Genomic DNA, 17,449 nt, shown 5'->3' on the forward strand with positions numbered 1-17,449 from the left:
ATACGCAAGGTCACTTCCTTGCCTTTCAGCCCAGCATAAAACCTTGATGAATCCTGTACAATAAATATGTAGAAATAATAACTCGTGTAACTCCCATTTCCTAATGCAGATGTCAGTGGAGTAAATCATAGGAAAGAGCTTATTGCCATAAGTTTGATTATTTTTTTTTTCCCCCTTCCCTCCCCTCAACCCAAGCTTTTATTTTACAGGACTGGGAACTGAAACTGTTCACAATGGTTTTGAACAATTAAAATGTTTGAAATTAAAAATGTGTGGGTCATTTGGAATTTGAAAAATGGTCATGAAAAGACTTCAGTTTTTCAAGAGAGAATTTCAAAATGGGAGATTTGTATCTGGACAGATTTTCCTGCTGGTACTATGAGAAAACATAGTTTCTGTGCATACCCCAATGTTGTTTTGCCAGCATTTTATTACAAGATTAGTCTCTGAAAGTTAAATGACATATAATCAATAGCCAGTATTTTTGTATGAAACCATTCTCTTCTAGGACCCTGAATTTCCATAATTGCTCATCTGAACTATTTTTAATAGAGTAAAATTTTACCTAGTTTTAAAAAAATAGAAAAGTAAAAAAAAAACAAACCAACAACCTGCCCATATTAAAAGAAGAAAGAAACTTTACTAGAAGAAAACTTTGGCATTGCTCCCATCTTTGATATAGGACATGCTTGACTATATTTTATCATTTTCATGAAATACCGTGTTCTGCAACTATTTGAAGTAAAATGAAAATGTATCATTCAATTTGAAATGCTACGCCATAGTTAAGAAATATGTTCATTATTATGTACATAAACCACCATGATGAATGCAGTGTCCTAGAGAATTGGATAGTGCATCCATCATCGGGTTTTATGCTTAAAGTATGGAACATCTCTCCGCTATAAAATCATTTATCATCTTTTTAGAAACTGGTTGTGGGGAAGATTAATCTGTAAAAAACATGATACTGAAATGATGTGGCTCTTCACCAACAATAACAAACACTTGTTCGGGAGCCTTTTGAGCTTGAGAACTTTATGAAACTATTTTATCCTTCAGACCTGTTCTCTTTCCTTCTTTAACATTCATATTATTGGTACCCAGTTACTGCATGCTATGAATTCCACAATGAATACTGGCAATCTGAATGCCGAGATGTAGTCTCTTCCTGTTTGTGATCAGTCAATCTGCGAATGCATTGAGAGCCTGCAGCAGCGTTTGGTGCCAGGGCGATTTGGTGGCATTGGATGGTGAGTCAGATATTAAGAAGCACTCCCATAGCCAGGAGCACCATGTGGCAGCAGGCAAAATAGGTGTTGGGAGAAATTGGCAGTGTCCCTTTACAAGGGGAGGCCCCTCTTGGATCAGGCACCATTAATTTGGTACACCACTGCTCAAAGGTCACAACCCTTGTTCTAACCATTGAACTGTTGGATAAGAGAAGGTAGAGAGAGAGAGGCAGTTTCTCTGCCCCCTTACTTTGTATTTTGAAGACAAGTGCAGCCGCTGCTGCATTTTTGGATGAAAGCCCATCCCTTAGGTTTGTCAACTGGATAATGCCTACCAGATCTAGCCTTTGGCCAGGAGACAGGGGAATACCTAGTTCAAGATTTCTGTGATAAACCTTGTGTGTGAAAATTGTCTAGCTGTTCAGCACTGTAAAGAATACGGCACTTCTGTGCATGCCTCTGGCAGATGTGCAGGTAAAGGCATGATGGGATGTGATGTGGTATCCCTGCAGCTGTGCTTCCTGCCATGCCACACGTGATTATGGGACTGAGCATCAGATCCCATCCCATCATGCCTTATTGCTGACACAAGGGGAGCCCAGGATCATGATCTTGGGCTTCCCTTTTACCGATAAGTAGCTGGGAGTCCTTGACATTATGGTAAGTGTAATGTGTGCCAGGGGCCTTAGGTACTTCTGAAATTTAGGAAGGTGGCAACTGAGTAGATGTGGCGTGTCTCCATTTTGGACATAAGTACCTCTGTTCTCTTGTGGTACTAGGCCCAGGTGGCTTGTTCAAAGTTGCACACAGTCAGACCGGGAAGGGAACTGAACCACTGTCTCTTGGATCTCACACTAGTGTCCCAAACACTAGACCATTCTCTGCCCCCCACCGAGAGGTGGTGATCCTTGCCTGGTGTGCGGAGGGTGGTGTGAAGATTAATTAGATGTTGTTTGAAATATGTAAAGAACTATCAATGGCACACTTTGGCAACCAATTAATTTCCAACATTTGTTCCCTATTTTTTGTTGCATTTTGTATTAGCTCAAAGAGAATTCAGAGTTATGCTCTGTAATCCAAACCACCTGTACCTTTTAATGTAGGGACATTTGGATTTGAATCTCCAAAATGGAACCCTATTTATTTTTGAAACTGCATGGCCATGTTCCACAGTTCAAGAAGTGGGTATAGGGGGAAATGGTTCAAGAAAAAGTTATCTTGTGACCACGTGCATGTTACTTGGAATAAAAATCTTGCAAGAACTAGTATGTGTAGATGGAAGAGGGGTTCCCTGTCAAATCTGAATGCTCATTCCTGATTTGGTCTCAGCTCAGTTCTAGAAGGGATTTTTTTTATCATTATTATTCTAACTTCTGTTTTAAAATAAAGATTTTCCTTTGAATTGGTGTTCTAGTTTTCTAGAGATCCTGATAATTTAGCATTGAATATTCTCCTCTACCTTTCTTCTTCTCCCTCTTTCAAATTTCCAAGTTCAGTTTGGTGGAAGAACTTGTTTTCAATCTTAGGCAGCATGCCTCAATTTTGGTTGTTTCATCCTAGCTGGAAATCCTACATTCCCTGTGACAGATATGTCAAAGAGGATTTGCTCCCCCTTCATCATCATGAATTTGTCTCGAGATTCCCCCTTCAGTAAATAAAGTCACACTTTTATTGTTTTTAATGGTAAGGATTTAACTTGTATGTGGGGAAAATTGCACTAGAGTTGTTCTATTAAATTTAACACAAGAGCAAATAGATTTTGGAAAGCTATAACTTGAAAGGGATAGTGTTAGTTTAATTTATTTTACATCTGGCATCTTTAACTGAACTGACAACATTTATTAAAGATTGACACAATTCTGTCAACTCTTCAGAGTTTCCCTGAACAACGAATAGTGTGTGACTTGACTGTGGCTCACAGCAGCCATCTACAAACCTTCAGGTTCATTGTTCAGGACTTTTTACCTCTGGGAAAAGCAGTAAAATCTTCCTACCATCTTCTCAAGAATTCTTGCCCTATCCCCTCACCCCCAGCCTCTCTCCTCCTACACCTCGCACCAACGTACAAGTTAGTATCGCCAATACTAAACGGTCACTTTAAATATTGAACTATGTAGAGACACTCTTTGTTTTTAAGAAAAAAAGAATGACAGTATCTGGAATAGGTGACTTTTTGATCCACATCAACTTCTGTAGGATCTTGGATCACTCCAACTCTCTATTACCTCACCCAGCCAAAAGCCTTTTCCAATGTCAATGAAAGATTTCTGATGTTTCGTTTCCATGTGTTGTGTGTGGTCTTGTTTTTTTACGTGAGCTGTATGTTAGATAGTGAGACACTGTACCATTTATTTATAAAATCACAGCTGGTAAACTCTGCAGACATTGCACATTCATAATTGAAATGTTTCATGGGCATCTTTATATAGAAAATCATTATTCATAATATGATTTCAGCTACGAGTCGTCATCTTTTTAATGAAATATGGTCTATAAATTAATTTGGCAACTAGTATTGCTTTATTTGTTTGCCCATGCTATTTTAAATAATGGAATTTGTTTTACATCTCTTTTTTTGCTTACACTGTTAATTGCAGACAATTCTGAACTGAATATTTTATAATTAATTGGAAGGCAAATCTATTCCACTGTGGTACAGACGCACAAAACAGGACGAGATATCTCCTAGATTACAGTTTGCAAAATAAGCCATGGCAAAAATAATTATGAATCTGCAGCCCATGTATCCTAAAGAGTCTTTAGTTTGGGGGGAGGTATCATATTTTTGTCTTTCATCCTGTAGCATTAAGCAGCATGGATTTCTTAATGTCATTTGGCACTGGCTTTGTCTCTTACTCTTGATCTTCTAAGCAAAGCTTTGTATGCTTAGCTGATGGCAAAGTCATTATAGACTATGGTATTAGGGTCTCTATTAACTCAGTTTGCAGTTCATCCATATTTCTGCGAGTTACTTGTGGTCTGTGTGTGTATAGTTCGCATACACAACTCATCCCCATGCTGAAAACCCTTGGGAAAAGAAACCATTCAGCTCTGTATCCAGTCACCTCCTTGTAAAATGAAACAACACAGCAGCTGTTGAGAGAGGTCTTCCCCACCTCTCCCTTCCCCACTGCACAAACCCTATTAAAAAAACTTGTACCCTTCAGTTTTTAAACAAGCAATCTGTCTGAGATACCAAGCAATGAAAAACAAAAGCCAGACACCTTTCTAATCCTCTTTGTACAAGATTTTTAAAAAATATTTTCCACTTTTTCACAAACCGATTTCAGGCAACAGAGAGTAATAAAAGATTATGGTAAATCATAAACCTTAAGGCTTCTTTCCATTACTCAAGTTCCAACTTGCAGAGATGAAAATGGTTCCACCGAAGTAATATTATTGATTTAATGTAATAAGAGTGAATCCATATTTAACTTTTTTTTTGCCTGTTTAAAAAGTGAAACTTCCATCTACTGAATTTGTATTAAGATTTTTACCCATGTTGCCTTAAAACAGATATTCCTTATTTGTTCAGTCCATAGAAGCCTAACTGGGGAAGGAGGAAAAAACAAAAAGAAATCTTGAGCCAGAGTCCATTCCTGTAACTCTTGTCTATAAACTAGGGTGGCCACTGGTTCTGTTCATACTGGACTGTCCTGGTTTTAAACCCTTTGTCCCTCATCCGTTTCAAAATGAGGAATGGACTGCAAAAAGTTCTGTTTTTCAGTTCATTGGTGGAAATACATGTCAATTATTTATCCTTGTGATTCTGTTGGCTGTGCCTAGAGGGAGGGTGGTGCACAGCCAGGAGGAGCAGGGTTCCAAGCCAGCCATGGAGGGAGGGAGGTGGCCTTTTTTGGTGGCTCCGCCCCTTGCTGCTGATTGGCTGAAGTAGTGGCCCTGCCCCGTACTGCTAATTGGCCAGGGGGGGCAGTGGTTCTTGCCCCCCACCCCCCAACTAAGGGAATACCCTGTATTCTGGAGATGGATCAGAGGCCTCCCTAGTATAGGCAGACTGCTAATGTCGTGCACTGATATTGATGGGGCTTGGGGCAGGCAAAGCCATTTTCTTATAAGCAGGTTAAAGGATGTTCTGTCCCCTTTTTGAACCAGAGGTATATAGGGTTGGCTTGTTCTATATAATTGAAACCAGGTGGGTGATTTGTCTTTTCTGTTTGTTCAGCCCTGCTCACCTGGAAGCTGCCTTAATTTATGTGTGTGCTGACAATAATTAATAAATTTATCCTCCCATGTTCTTAGCTCATTTATACTCTTTTCTTTCTTATCCCAGCTGCTGCTAACTTTTTAGTAGTTCTTTTTCTTTTTTTTTTAGTGGCTGAGATTTATTTTAATTCTCAGAGTCAGCACGGAGATATTTTTGGTTTTATTTGGAAATTTTAACCAAAACCAGTTATACTATTAATTTTTTTTCAATTGTGTAAGCATGGAGATTAGTTTTAGTAAGTTCTTTATCTATAGAGTCCCATGAGAATTACTGTCGTCATACAACCAAACAATGGATGTAAAAGACCTGAAAATGGTCTTGTTTAATAGCACTCAGGGGTATAGCCTTTCCCAGGAAAAGGTGTGTTACCACGTGTTAACTGTGACATGATCATGTTACAACATAAGATTTGGGGGGTGGGGGGAGAAGTGTTAGAAGAAGAAGACTGTTGTGATATTGTCTCAGTAGTCAGAGGGTAATTTCTAGATGTATTCACTTAGTCTTGGTGAAAGACCAAGGCAGTTATTTATACTAATTTTTTTTACCTCCCGTTAATTATCACTTCTTAGCTGACACAAGGCAAGAACATACTTTTTTATTTTAGTGAAGATGGAAGTGCTGAGGCATGCATATATATATATAATATTTTAAGGCTAAATAGGAAGCAAATCTGTGCAATAAGTTTAAAAATATATGTGCACAATAGCACCAAATGTAAGTGTTCATATATGATATTAGGCTTTTATTTTCATTGTACTATTAAAGAAGAGAGGGGAATAAATACTAATTTCTCTCAGAAGCATATAGCTAGGAGGTTGTCTATACCAGTGGTCTCCAAACTTTTTTGATCGTGCACCCCTATCAGTAAAAAATTTTTGAGCATGCACCGCCAATATATGTATAGTTATACATCTAAATAGAAGTTCTGATATTTTCTTCCCTCACCCCAACGGATCATCTTGTGCACCCCACTTTGGAGACCACTGGTCTATACTACTTAGAGGCATCTTAAACCTTAAGTGGTTTATCAATGCATATTAATTTAAAACTAAGTGCACCTTCCTCTGTGTAAGTCCTGTGCAATTGCTATTGCTTCATCCCTCTTAGCATAGCTATCCTTAGCAGATCTTTTATATGCCCTGACAAAGAAGCATTGTTTGTTCTATCACTGAAGCCAGCTTTGTTCACCCTTGTACCAGGATCTTTCACGGATACCTCTGTGAATATCTACTCTCAACGGCTGTATTTACTTGATTCCAAGATGAGGTTCCCCCCATCTCACATGGGGGCTAGTCTTTGATTTGAATACAAGCGGCAGGGGGGAGGCAGCTGATGCAGCTCTGACTCCATCCCCAACCCAAGGCTGTAGTCAGAGTCACACACCTGCCTCCCCTCTCTGAGCCAGGGCTGGAGCTGCCCCACCACTGTCCTATGGCCAGGTGGAGGCCAGAGCAACCATGTGCTGTGTCCTGGGCCAGAGGGCCACTGGAGCTGGAACAGTGGATTGGTAAGCACTGGAAGAGAGGTCATACTTATTTGCTTGTGTCTGTATGTAACCCAGCCCTTGATGATAACTCCTTGAATCTACTGCAGTACCCATTTTTATTTTTATTAATAAGTCTACATTCAAAGACATGAGCTCCAGAGATCTAAGGCTTGCTGTAATTTTCCAGGCTTTCTTCCTCTGCTAAATCAGCTGTGGCAGTCTGGCCTGAATGTTTGGGTAGATGTATCACTAATGTAACTAAAACCTGTTGAACTGCTAACTTTCCCTTACACTTTGCCTGAGACTGAAAGGAAATCTTCCATGCTCATATTTTTCTGAGAAATACACAAATGGTAAAGGTGGGCTAAAAAGAAAATGAGAACTTGACATTTTGCCTATGGCAGGTGAGATATTGTAGGGAGATTTTATTTTATAGAACTATAGAAAATACCGGTTTGTTTGTGCATTTTGTTTTAAATCCCATCATTCTGCTCATTAACATCTGTGGAAGCTTCTTACTGAAACATGCTTCATTAGAGGAAAATCTTTTTCTGTTGCTGTCATACACAGCTCTGCTGTTTGGTGAGTTGATGGCCTTCTGCTTTAACTTAATCTCTGTAACAATTTTTGTTTGATGTAGAAAATATAGAAGGAATAAGTTTAATTTTGCAGTTGTAAGAAAAACTCATCTGAGGTTGCTGCCACAGAAGTGATGGACTCCTCTGCACCCGACTCTCAGATAGTGTATTCCTCCTTCCAGGCCCCATTGCAATCCCAGAGCAGTAGTACGTGTAAAGATGAATCAAGTGAATAAGTATGGTTCCACAAAAGTCTATGCAGTAATGTAGAGTTTTGTAGTTGCTCATGCCTTTTCTTTGACGTTCTTTGTCTGTATGTTTGAAATAATGATTGCAGCACTTAGACATGCCAGAAACGCCTGGTGTTCCCATTAAAAAGCCTGGTTTTGAGGGGTCTATAATTCAGCTGTTTTAATTTGTAGAAGGCTGAAACTTGGCAGATAGTGAGCCAATTTCAGAATCCAGATTGCAGGCTCTAAATCTAACAGAGATGGCAGGAGATGCCTTTTTCTTGCAATAATATACAATACCCTGATTCTTTGAATTACAGCTTTGCTGTGTTTGAGACTTCCCTGCTTGTGATGCAGTGTCTTCCAGGCGGGCACTGAAGTTGCTTTACGTCCTCAGTCCAAAGGTTTCATAAAAGAAGCCACCTTCAAGCATGTGCCATAAAGACCTAAATTCTCAGCATGAAATGATTATCAGGAGAATTGATCCTAATTTATACCTACCAGAGTTTGGGGAAACAAACAATTGGGCAATGATTATATTCAGTGCCATCCAACTAATTTAGTTTGCTTAATTTTTGGCTGAGTCAAATTGTACACATTAGTCACATTAATATCTCTGGAAGGTATCTATGCCTTCTTGGGGCAATAGTATTGCTTTTAGTTAAGCCTGGTGTCATGCAGTAAACTGTGTGGAGCAAAGCAAACTATTCACCATTGCACACACAACTAAGATCTTGGCAAAGGTGCATGCAAGAGTTCAGGTAAAAAAGGAGGTTTTTGTAGCCAATCTAGGAGACTGTCAAATACAATGAATGCAGATAAAATAACAGTTAATTTCCTTGGAGCCTGTCAAGCGGTCCTGACCTGGGCTAAATTCCCTGGAAGTGTTTGTTTGGGGTTTTTTTGTTTACAGATATAAAATCCTGTATTTCCTCAAATACAGGATGAGGTGCCTTTCCCCAGTTAGCATGGGGCGGGGGGGAAGCCCCTTATCCATATACAAAGAAACTACATTAAATACATTGTCTATCTTTAATTGCTGCTAAAAGCAGCATGTGCTCAGGAATGGTAACCATCTATGAAGCTGATTAGATGCAGCCAATACTGAGCATGACTATAAAACACATGGCCCATACTGGGCAAACCATACTTATGGGTATTTTGGGGGGGGGGGGTTGTTTTTGTTTTTGTTTTTGTTTTGGTTTGGTTTGGTTTTTTTGGCCCTAAACCCCCCCCCCCCCCAAAAAAAAAAACAAAAAAACAAAAACAGGCAGGCATTCCTTCCACAGGGAACTGGCACTAGGCCTGGAGGTACTGCAATACCAGGCCAGCACCAGGAGGGCCAGAGCCAGGCCTGACACGGTCCCCTTGGTACCAAAAATGCTTGATCTAAGCATGGCTGAGATGCTGATGGGAGCCTACCATAAGTATAGTTTAGTGCAGCCTATCTGAATAGAATATAAGATAATACCCATTATGCAGAGTCTCTCCTCCTCACCAACTCTGTTTTTCAAGTGATGGTGAGCCACTACATTGAATAAATTTCAAACTCCTCTCAACTCCCACAGCTGAGCTGCACCTTTTTCTTATTTACAATGATTTCTGTTTCTTTGCCAGTTTTAAATTTCTTGTGAACATCATCAAATGGGATCCCAAACAGTTCACCCAGAACCCTGGTTGCCCTTTCTCTCAACCTGTTGCATACTGTCAGTGTGCCCCACCCTCCAGGAGGTGGAGATGAGCTAAGTTGCCCTGCACTGAATCTGCATATAAATTTTTGGAGTATCCCAGGAGTTATGATGGGAACACCTGGTTCCAGTTAGGAGTGGGGGTACTAATTAGCACATGGGTCCTTTGTGGGGGTGTATCTGGAGTACATACACATACTGAGCAGTATTGAGCCATAGGGTCGCCGTAGACTGAAATGCTGTTGACTCTACTGGAGCCCAGCCCAATGAACTATATCATAAATTGTGAGCCTTTTGGCTCATGAATTGCACTATCATGCATAGTCTGTACTGCATATAAGTAGGTACAAAGTGCTGATTAAAAGTGCTTATGAAGTACCTGTGCTAAAACTTGTAGCAGTCTCAAAAAAAGTAAAATGCATCAATTCCATATGAACAGTCAATGGGCACTATATGTAAGTTATGCTTATTTCAAGATCAGTGTTTTCAAATATGCTTATCTGTGTGTTCAAGGAGAGCAGGGTCTGACCATAAGTAGAAAGGAAAGGGGCTGCAGGGGGAAGGAGGTGTGGGCCAGAGGGCAAGACAGCAACCTGACCCCCCAGATTTATTTTCTCTGCAGTAGCAGTGGGAGGGGAACAAATGCAAGGCAAACCTCCAGTAATTAGAGTCTGTACCTAGAAAATTTATGAGATTATACAAATTTTCCATGTACAGAATCTAATTATTGTGGGGGGGTCATCTTATATTAGAGTAAATAGGGTAATATTTTTGTGAATCCTTCAGACAGCTTGTATGAGACTTGTGATAGAGGAATCTCAGGGTGCCTCTACACGTGCTCCCACATGTTCCGATTAGAAGGCGTCAGAGCCGAGTTGATTAATCATTTCTTCTGGAGCGTTGTAATTAAAATGCTCCAGCGTCTCATGTATTCAGCGTCCCAGATTTCAAAATAGTGGTGGGGGCCCTTTAATGAAAGCTGGTTAAACATGCTTTAGTTAAAATGCTCCTGCTACTATTTTAAAATGTGGGATACTGAATACATTCTGTGGCATTTTAATTACAGTGACTCCCAAGAACCGCCCTAATTAAAATGCCTCCCTCCACCCTCCTTTCCTCCCCTGCCACCCTGGAGTATATGTACAGGCACCCTCAGATGCAGATGCTGCCTAAGCCTGGAGCCTGTGGATAGGAACACCAGCTGCAGGTGCTTCCTCAGCTTGATGAAGACGTTTTTAAAAATGAAAGCTTGATTAAAACTTTTCTCCCAACTATTTAAGTTGGTTTAATAACAGATATCAGATTCACCCAAATAACCTTGTTTGCCTAGGCATCCTCAGTAAAGCTTCTCACTAGGAGCCTTGGATCCAACCTGGTGGTGATACTTTACAGATACACACAAAAAGTTATCTTTTAGATGCATCTCTACCAGGAAAATAAAGCAAATTTCAGTTTTGAATCCAAACTAGGACAGAATTAGAAGGGGTTAGGTGCTGATCTGATTTAAACAAAGCCCTCTTGATTCCTTTTATCTCAAATGTGAAAAGGTTTGGATTTGAGGGTCCGGTTTTGGTTGATCTCTAATGCTGGATTTTAGCTTAATAAAGAAGGCCTGATATGCTGTCTGATCTTTTTTCTGTGCTTTGTTTACAGGTGGTCCTACCATGACTTCTTGAATAGGTATCGTGTTCTTATGAAGAAGAGGGATATCTCTAAGAACGACAAGAAACAAATCTGTAAAACGCTGCTGGAAAACCTTATTACGGTGAGCTAGGATTGAAACTTTTTAGCAACAAACATTGGAGCGCAAACTCTTAACTGATACCATCTCCCCTTTCCTTCCTCCCAGTTTATCTGCTATAACAGCAGATGCTGATGCAGTTAGTGTCGGCAGGAGCTTCTTCCAGAATCAAATCATCTCTGAAGGAGTAATGAGAGTAAATGAGGCATGGCATGAGATCTGTTGATTGCATTCAAGCTGAAAAGACCTTTTTGTGCAGCTGAATTGCATAGCCCAATCAGTACAGTAGATTATACCAATTTAGCATGTCTACAAAACACGTTTTTCCCTCTCTTTGAATTGTTCAGTCTCACACATTGTGTATAGCATAAAGAATCTGAAGTAAGGTTAAGAGACAAAATGGGTAAAGAACTTGCCTACTGCTGTAGCACAGTGATTCTCAACCAGGGTGCCACGGCACCGGGGTTGGGGCGGGCCTTGAGATCCTTTAAAGGCTGCCATGAGCGTGGGACTTAAGTGTCCAAACATGATTCATGAGATAAACCCAAAGTTTTCAAATAGTTTTAAAAATGTTCTAACCTGTCGTGGTCTTCCTCAGTTCTTTGCAACAGAAAAATTGGTCTATTTTTTTTCTGTAGTCAGAGGGAAACGTAGAAGCTGGCATTTTCTGAGGGTCCTTCCAGTCTATTGTGGGGGCACCTCCAATCTATCAAGGGGTGCCTCAAGTCTAAAAAGGTTTAGGATCACTGTGGTAGATATACCCATCTGCACATTTAATTCCTTGTATGAGTAAAAGAGAACGCAGGTAAAATCACAAGTTTGCTGCCCCGGAAATTCTTATTGGATGCCTGCATTGTGAGAACAGCCCACACACAGCAATATTTTTCCAGTGGTTAATTTTTGTTCTCGTTTAAAATCAAAAAAAAAAAAAAAAAAAGACAAATCAGCCTTTGCCAAGTTAGGATCAAGTTCATTCTTTAGGGTTATTCACTAACTCAAGTGGTTTTGAAATTGAGATGCATTTCCCTAGGAGTTCTTTCCGTTGTCTGTTTTTTAAGCTCACATCCATTTCTTGGACTCTTTGATTGGGTCTTTTATTTCTGGCTCTTATTTCTTTTGTGAGAATTGCTGCAGTCCTGCAAAGGCTTCACTTTACATGCTGGGTGAAGTGACCACTGCAGTTAGTTGAGTTACTTGCAGCATGAAAAATTAAACCAGTGCACATCCTCTCTTGCACCTCTCAATTTTGGGAGTCTTTGGACCTTAGGTTTTGGTTCTCTGCACTGACAAAAGGTGTAGGCAGCCTAGGAGTCCTCCTTTTTCATCGTTGCCCTTATTTGAACATGAACATGCCTACGATGAGGAGTGCTGAGAACGTGGGAATTTTAGTGTTAAATACTCATTGCATAGCAGGGAAAGACAGAAACCAAAACCAGAAAGGAAGATAAAGCAGTCCTCAATTCTACCCCATGCAGTTGTGGTAAGATGTAGGGCAGAGCTGTCCACTGGCAGCCCTGCCCTACGCTGGATGTGGCTCATTAGTGGTTAATGTTTGGCTTATTGCCATTTCCACCGCCTATTGATTCTGCTGCCATGGCAGCTGGGGACTTTGAGGAGAGGCAGTATGGTGGGAGGGGGCCCAGTGAGCTTGCTAGCCACACAGTGGGGCAGGTTGTGCTGCCCGTATATGCACCTGTGCTGGCAGTGGGGTTCAGGCCTCAGAGGAGGACTTGTTTCGTCTGTGTGATAACAGTGGAGCAGGAGTTCTCGATGCCCATGCGTGGCTGGTGGGAGATGTTTTGCACTGCCTATATGTCAATGAGGAGTGGAGGTCCTGCTGCCTGCATGTGCAGGTCATAGGGAGCCTGTGCTGCATGTGGTCCCCCATGGCATGTACACAGTGTGGTGTGCAGCCCCCAGATGCTGTGAAGCTGGACATCCCTATTGTTGGAGGGCCCCGGGATCCAGGGATACTTTCAGAGCACGGTGAAAAACCTTTAGTGTCTGCTGATGCACTGGGACAAATCTCTCACTTATTTTGTTGATATTTAGGTTTTGGTCCTTAACCTGCCCCAGTGGTTATACAAGTACATAAAAGTCAGGATAGTAGGGTTAAAAGGATGAAACTCAGTCATTTAACTGGTAACTTTTATTCAAATCGTTGCAGCTTTATGCTGAGCAAGTATGTTGGTTCCTCTTGAAAATGTTTGTCTTAATTGAAGTTTCCTTTATGCTTTTGAAAAGGATCCTGACAAGTTCCAGTTTGGACGTACCAAGATCTTTTTCCGTGCAGGCCAGGTGGCATATCTGGAGAAACTCCGGGCAGATAAATTTAGAGCTGCTACTATTATGATTCAGAAGACTGTGCGGGGCTGGTTGCAGAGACTGAAGTACAGAAGGATGAAGGAGGCTGCAGTAACCATACAGAGGTATACACGGGGACATCTGGCTCGCAGGTAAGTCTCAGGAGGGTCTGCAAATTATTACTATCTGGGAAGTGTAGAGTGGGGACTAGTTCTAGCTATTGTTTTTATGGGAACTATTTAAACTTCTGATAACCTGGCAGCATTATGAAACCTGGGCACTTAATATTTTTGAATGGCCAGACTAGAGGTACTCAGCTCTTGCAGCACCCAAGGATTACAAAAGTGTTTTTTAACCATTTTGTGCCTTGGAACATGGTCTGTTCTTTATATGCATATGCCAGGTATAAGAGGGTGTAAGGATGGTGCCCTGGGAGTCACTCCTAGGATTCATTGCTGCCTTATGTTTTCAGCTCTCCCTGTGATTTTAAAGTAGATGAGCCATACTTCCTTGGCCCGATTCTTTCTGAACACCAGTGCAAAAGATATTTATGGGCACCAATAAATCACATATGTTCCTGACTTACCAGCCTCTCAGGAGCTAGGCTGAAGCTAAATGGTACTAACCATTCTCTAAGTACTTTGAGAAATTTTAATAAAGCTATCACATTCTCTGAATGGCAATTCCCTATTATCAGCAATGGCATTTGGATTCTGCCTTTGCTGACCAATTCCAGTAGACTAGCTGGTACACACTTCCTTTCCTGGAGATCAGTTAGGTCCCAATTTGTTATCCCATGGTTGTTCTTAAGCTTGGCTTACTCTTTTTCTTCTAACGATTTGGAGTAATTTCCTCTGGTAGGTGATTTTGGAGATGGGGTTATTTAGAGCATAGAAAAGTTTAGCTAAAAATCTATACAAAGCTGAGTCTGAGAACCTGAACCTCCCTAACACTGCTTTAGCACCCGACAAATCACTGCTATCATCATTTATAACACTGCTTCAAAGTGCAGGCTTTTGATATTAAATGAGAAATGAAGCAAAGTGGCATGATGGCAAAAGTCTTCTTCCATCCCATTGTGCACCACTGAACAAGCAACTTGGCTTGTATGCGACTAACAGTGGACCTCAAGGCTAAAGGGTGTCGGACTTCTTTTGCCTCTGTTTGTTTTCACTTCCTCCAGCCCAACCCAGCTAGCTGCAGAGGTCCAGAACCGATGGGTGTCATGCCCTAATGGCAATTTTTTTTCTCCTTCAGTTTGAGTTCCCTTTAGATTTCCAGTTACACTGCTTATTGCTTAGCATGAGTCTTCCATTCAAGAGTGTTGCTACATAAACTACTGTCCAGCTAACTCTGGGCGTGTGTAGATGAAACGGTGGCCCTAAGTTGAAGCGGTGGGTTTTAAAAAACATTGCTTCTTTTTAGGGCTGATTAAACCCCTGTGTCGTGCACACACCCTGCTGACTTACCTGCATCTCCAGTAGGAAGGGGAGGGCAAGCTGCCGGCAGGCAGAGCGGGCCCTGGGCTGTGGTGGGGCTGGTGCTTCCTTCTGCAGCAGCAGCAGGACTCCCCCCCAAGTGGCACTTGCCCACAGGCATATGACTCAGGCAGTCCAGGGGGGCACTGCAGCCCCGGGGGGAAGCACTGGGCCCCCATGGAGCTAAGGCAGGCTCCGGGGGGCGGGGGGTGTACAGAAAAGATCAGGCTTGTCGCTTTTCTTGGGCGGAGCTGCTTTCCTCGGCTGCTGCCAGGCTGCCTGCAGGGCTGTGGAGCTGCACGGAGCCCGGTGCTTTGCTCCACGGCTGTAGGGGGAGCAAAATAAAACTCCTTGAAGGAGTTTGTTTGCTGCACCCCAAGTCATTTAAGGCGTATTGCGCTACTGAATTTCCTACAGCAGCTGGAATTAATGCACAATATGCCGCCAAGGCATGCAAACACTGACACCATTAAAGCGGTGCAAAAGCATTTAGCCCATTTTAAAGTGTAGTGTGTGCCCGCCTCTCGTTTCATCTACACACGGTGTTACTTGGGTGACGCAAGATGCTGCCTGTTGGGTTAAGCTTACACCACAGGTGTCTTTACCTTTTTAAATACAGCCAGTCCATGCCTTTTTTTCTCCTGATCTCCTGTGTGGGTGTTGATTTTTACCAACTAATTTAGACAGTGGGGGATGAATTTCTTTGTTCCTTCAAATGGGACAAACTAATTTCCTACAAATTTCACAATATTGCAAAAGTATGTTCAAGTCCTCCTAATTAAATTCAGTTAATTTATTTGTCTTTATGTAACTGCCTCATGGAGAATAAAGCAACCGCAACCTCTGTAATGAGCAAAGCTAGGACGGGTGGTGCTTCTTATTTACAAGCAGCCCAAACCTCTATCCTTGTGTCTGTGTAGTAGGGGTAGTAGCTGAAGGCCCTGGTCAGTATGGGTCTCCCATTCTGCCCTGTGCTGTGTAGGTACAAATGATTGGTCTCTGTCCTGGTGGTTTGCTTAAATGCCAAGTACATCACATGAGAGTCTCTCCAGCAGTAGCAGACAAGGTTCTTGGGGTAAATCTGATGTCTTTTATTAGACCAGCGCAAATTAGAGCAACTCAGCAATAGGAGAAAAGGTTGAGTGACTTGTGTAGTAGTTGACTTTGCCTCATTGTGTTAGAGATCTTCTGCATGCATAATTTGATTACAAACTATTTTATATTAATTTGCCTTTTGTAGAAACTAATTGAAAGCTACCCCTCTGCCTTACCATTACCTCTTAAAAAAAAATATATCAGAGATTAGGTATTGATGGTGAGGTCTCCACAAAGCTGTGGCCCTGTGGTGAAAAATCAGCTGAGGGAAAGAGCTACCAAACCTTCCCTGTTGCCCACAGTGAATGTGAAGGGCCTTAAAACCCTTCATCCCCAGGAGTGCAGTGGCATGATGCCAACTGCCTGGCTTAGCTAGGATTTAAAACCAAAATGCAGCCTATAGCATTAGGGTTGCACTTCCTTTTTGCATACTGAAGAGGACTTGCAGGCCACAGGGCTATGGCATATTGTAGTCAAGTGCCTTCATAGGGCACACTTGGAGCAGACTTCTGAGAGACAGGGTAGTTGAAAAGAAACATTGACAAAAGAAACCAAACTAGGATGGTGTATCATGCCTTTCTGAGGACAGTTACTGAGGCCTTGTACATATCCCAGCTGCTTACAACAAGTGAGGAGAGGGTGGGATATTACTGCCTGGGGTTACCCATTTATGCCATTCCTGCTGAGGTCACCCCTTCACCCACCATGTTTCTCTGAGAACCCCACCTCCTTTGAAATTCTCAGATTTCAGATTTATAGCAAATAAAAGGAAGCACTTTTTACTAGAGGTGCACTGATACATTGGTCCCATATGAGATCGGCATTGATGAGCAAAACTGACTGCATCAGCTATTGGTTTTTTTGGCTGATGTGGCTCATAATGCCATCAATAAATGCCCTGTGCATGTGCGCAGCCACAGCGCAGCACACAAGTGGCCAGCAGCCCAGCAGCGTGGAGAGCAGCTGTCTGGCTGGTAAGCCTGTTGTGAGGGAAGGAGGGGGTGTGGAGGTGCAGATTGAGGCCCCAGCAGTGAGGAAGGGAGTGGGGCTGGGGCAGGGGCATGCGCTGCACAGCTGGGGTGGAGTGGGAGATGGAGCTGTGATCGGCTTGTCCAGGGGCATGGCTCCTGCCACTGCACAGGCCCTGGGAGGGCATGGTAGGTGTGAGGCCCTGGATCTGTGCGTGGGGTGAGGATGGGCTGCCACTGTAGGCTGCAGCTGGGGCTGCACCAAGCTTTCCTGGTGGAGGGGTTGGGCCAGGGCTTCACTCAGGGTGGGCAGGGGAGCACTGAGAGGGGGGATATGGTGAATTTTGGGGTGGCTGCAGTCGTAGCCCCCTCCCAGCACCGCCACCACCCAGCCCGAGTGCAGCCCTGGCCCAACCCCCCCACC

At 42.3% G+C, this 17,449-nt stretch overlaps 1 protein-coding gene across 1 annotated transcript in view; it reads left to right on the top strand.

Moving 5' to 3' along the window:
• The window catches only part of LOC109307664 (unconventional myosin-Vb-like), a gene marked incomplete at its 5' end in the record, with an annotated part of 224,144 nt that overhangs the window by 179,189 nt on the left and 27,506 nt on the right, over positions 1-17,449 (top strand). Inside the window, 2 exons of the mRNA XM_019531676.1 lie at positions 11,093-11,204; positions 13,425-13,636. Of these exons, the coding sequence (XP_019387221.1) occupies positions 11,093-11,204; positions 13,425-13,636 (324 nt within the window). The remainder of the gene's footprint in view (positions 1-11,092; positions 11,205-13,424; positions 13,637-17,449) is intronic.

The sequence above is a fragment of the Crocodylus porosus genome, unplaced genomic scaffold (genome assembly GCF_001723895.1).
Source record: "Crocodylus porosus isolate Cpor-Errol unplaced genomic scaffold, CroPor_comp1, whole genome shotgun sequence".
NCBI lineage: Eukaryota > Metazoa > Chordata > Crocodylia > Crocodylidae > Crocodylus > Crocodylus porosus.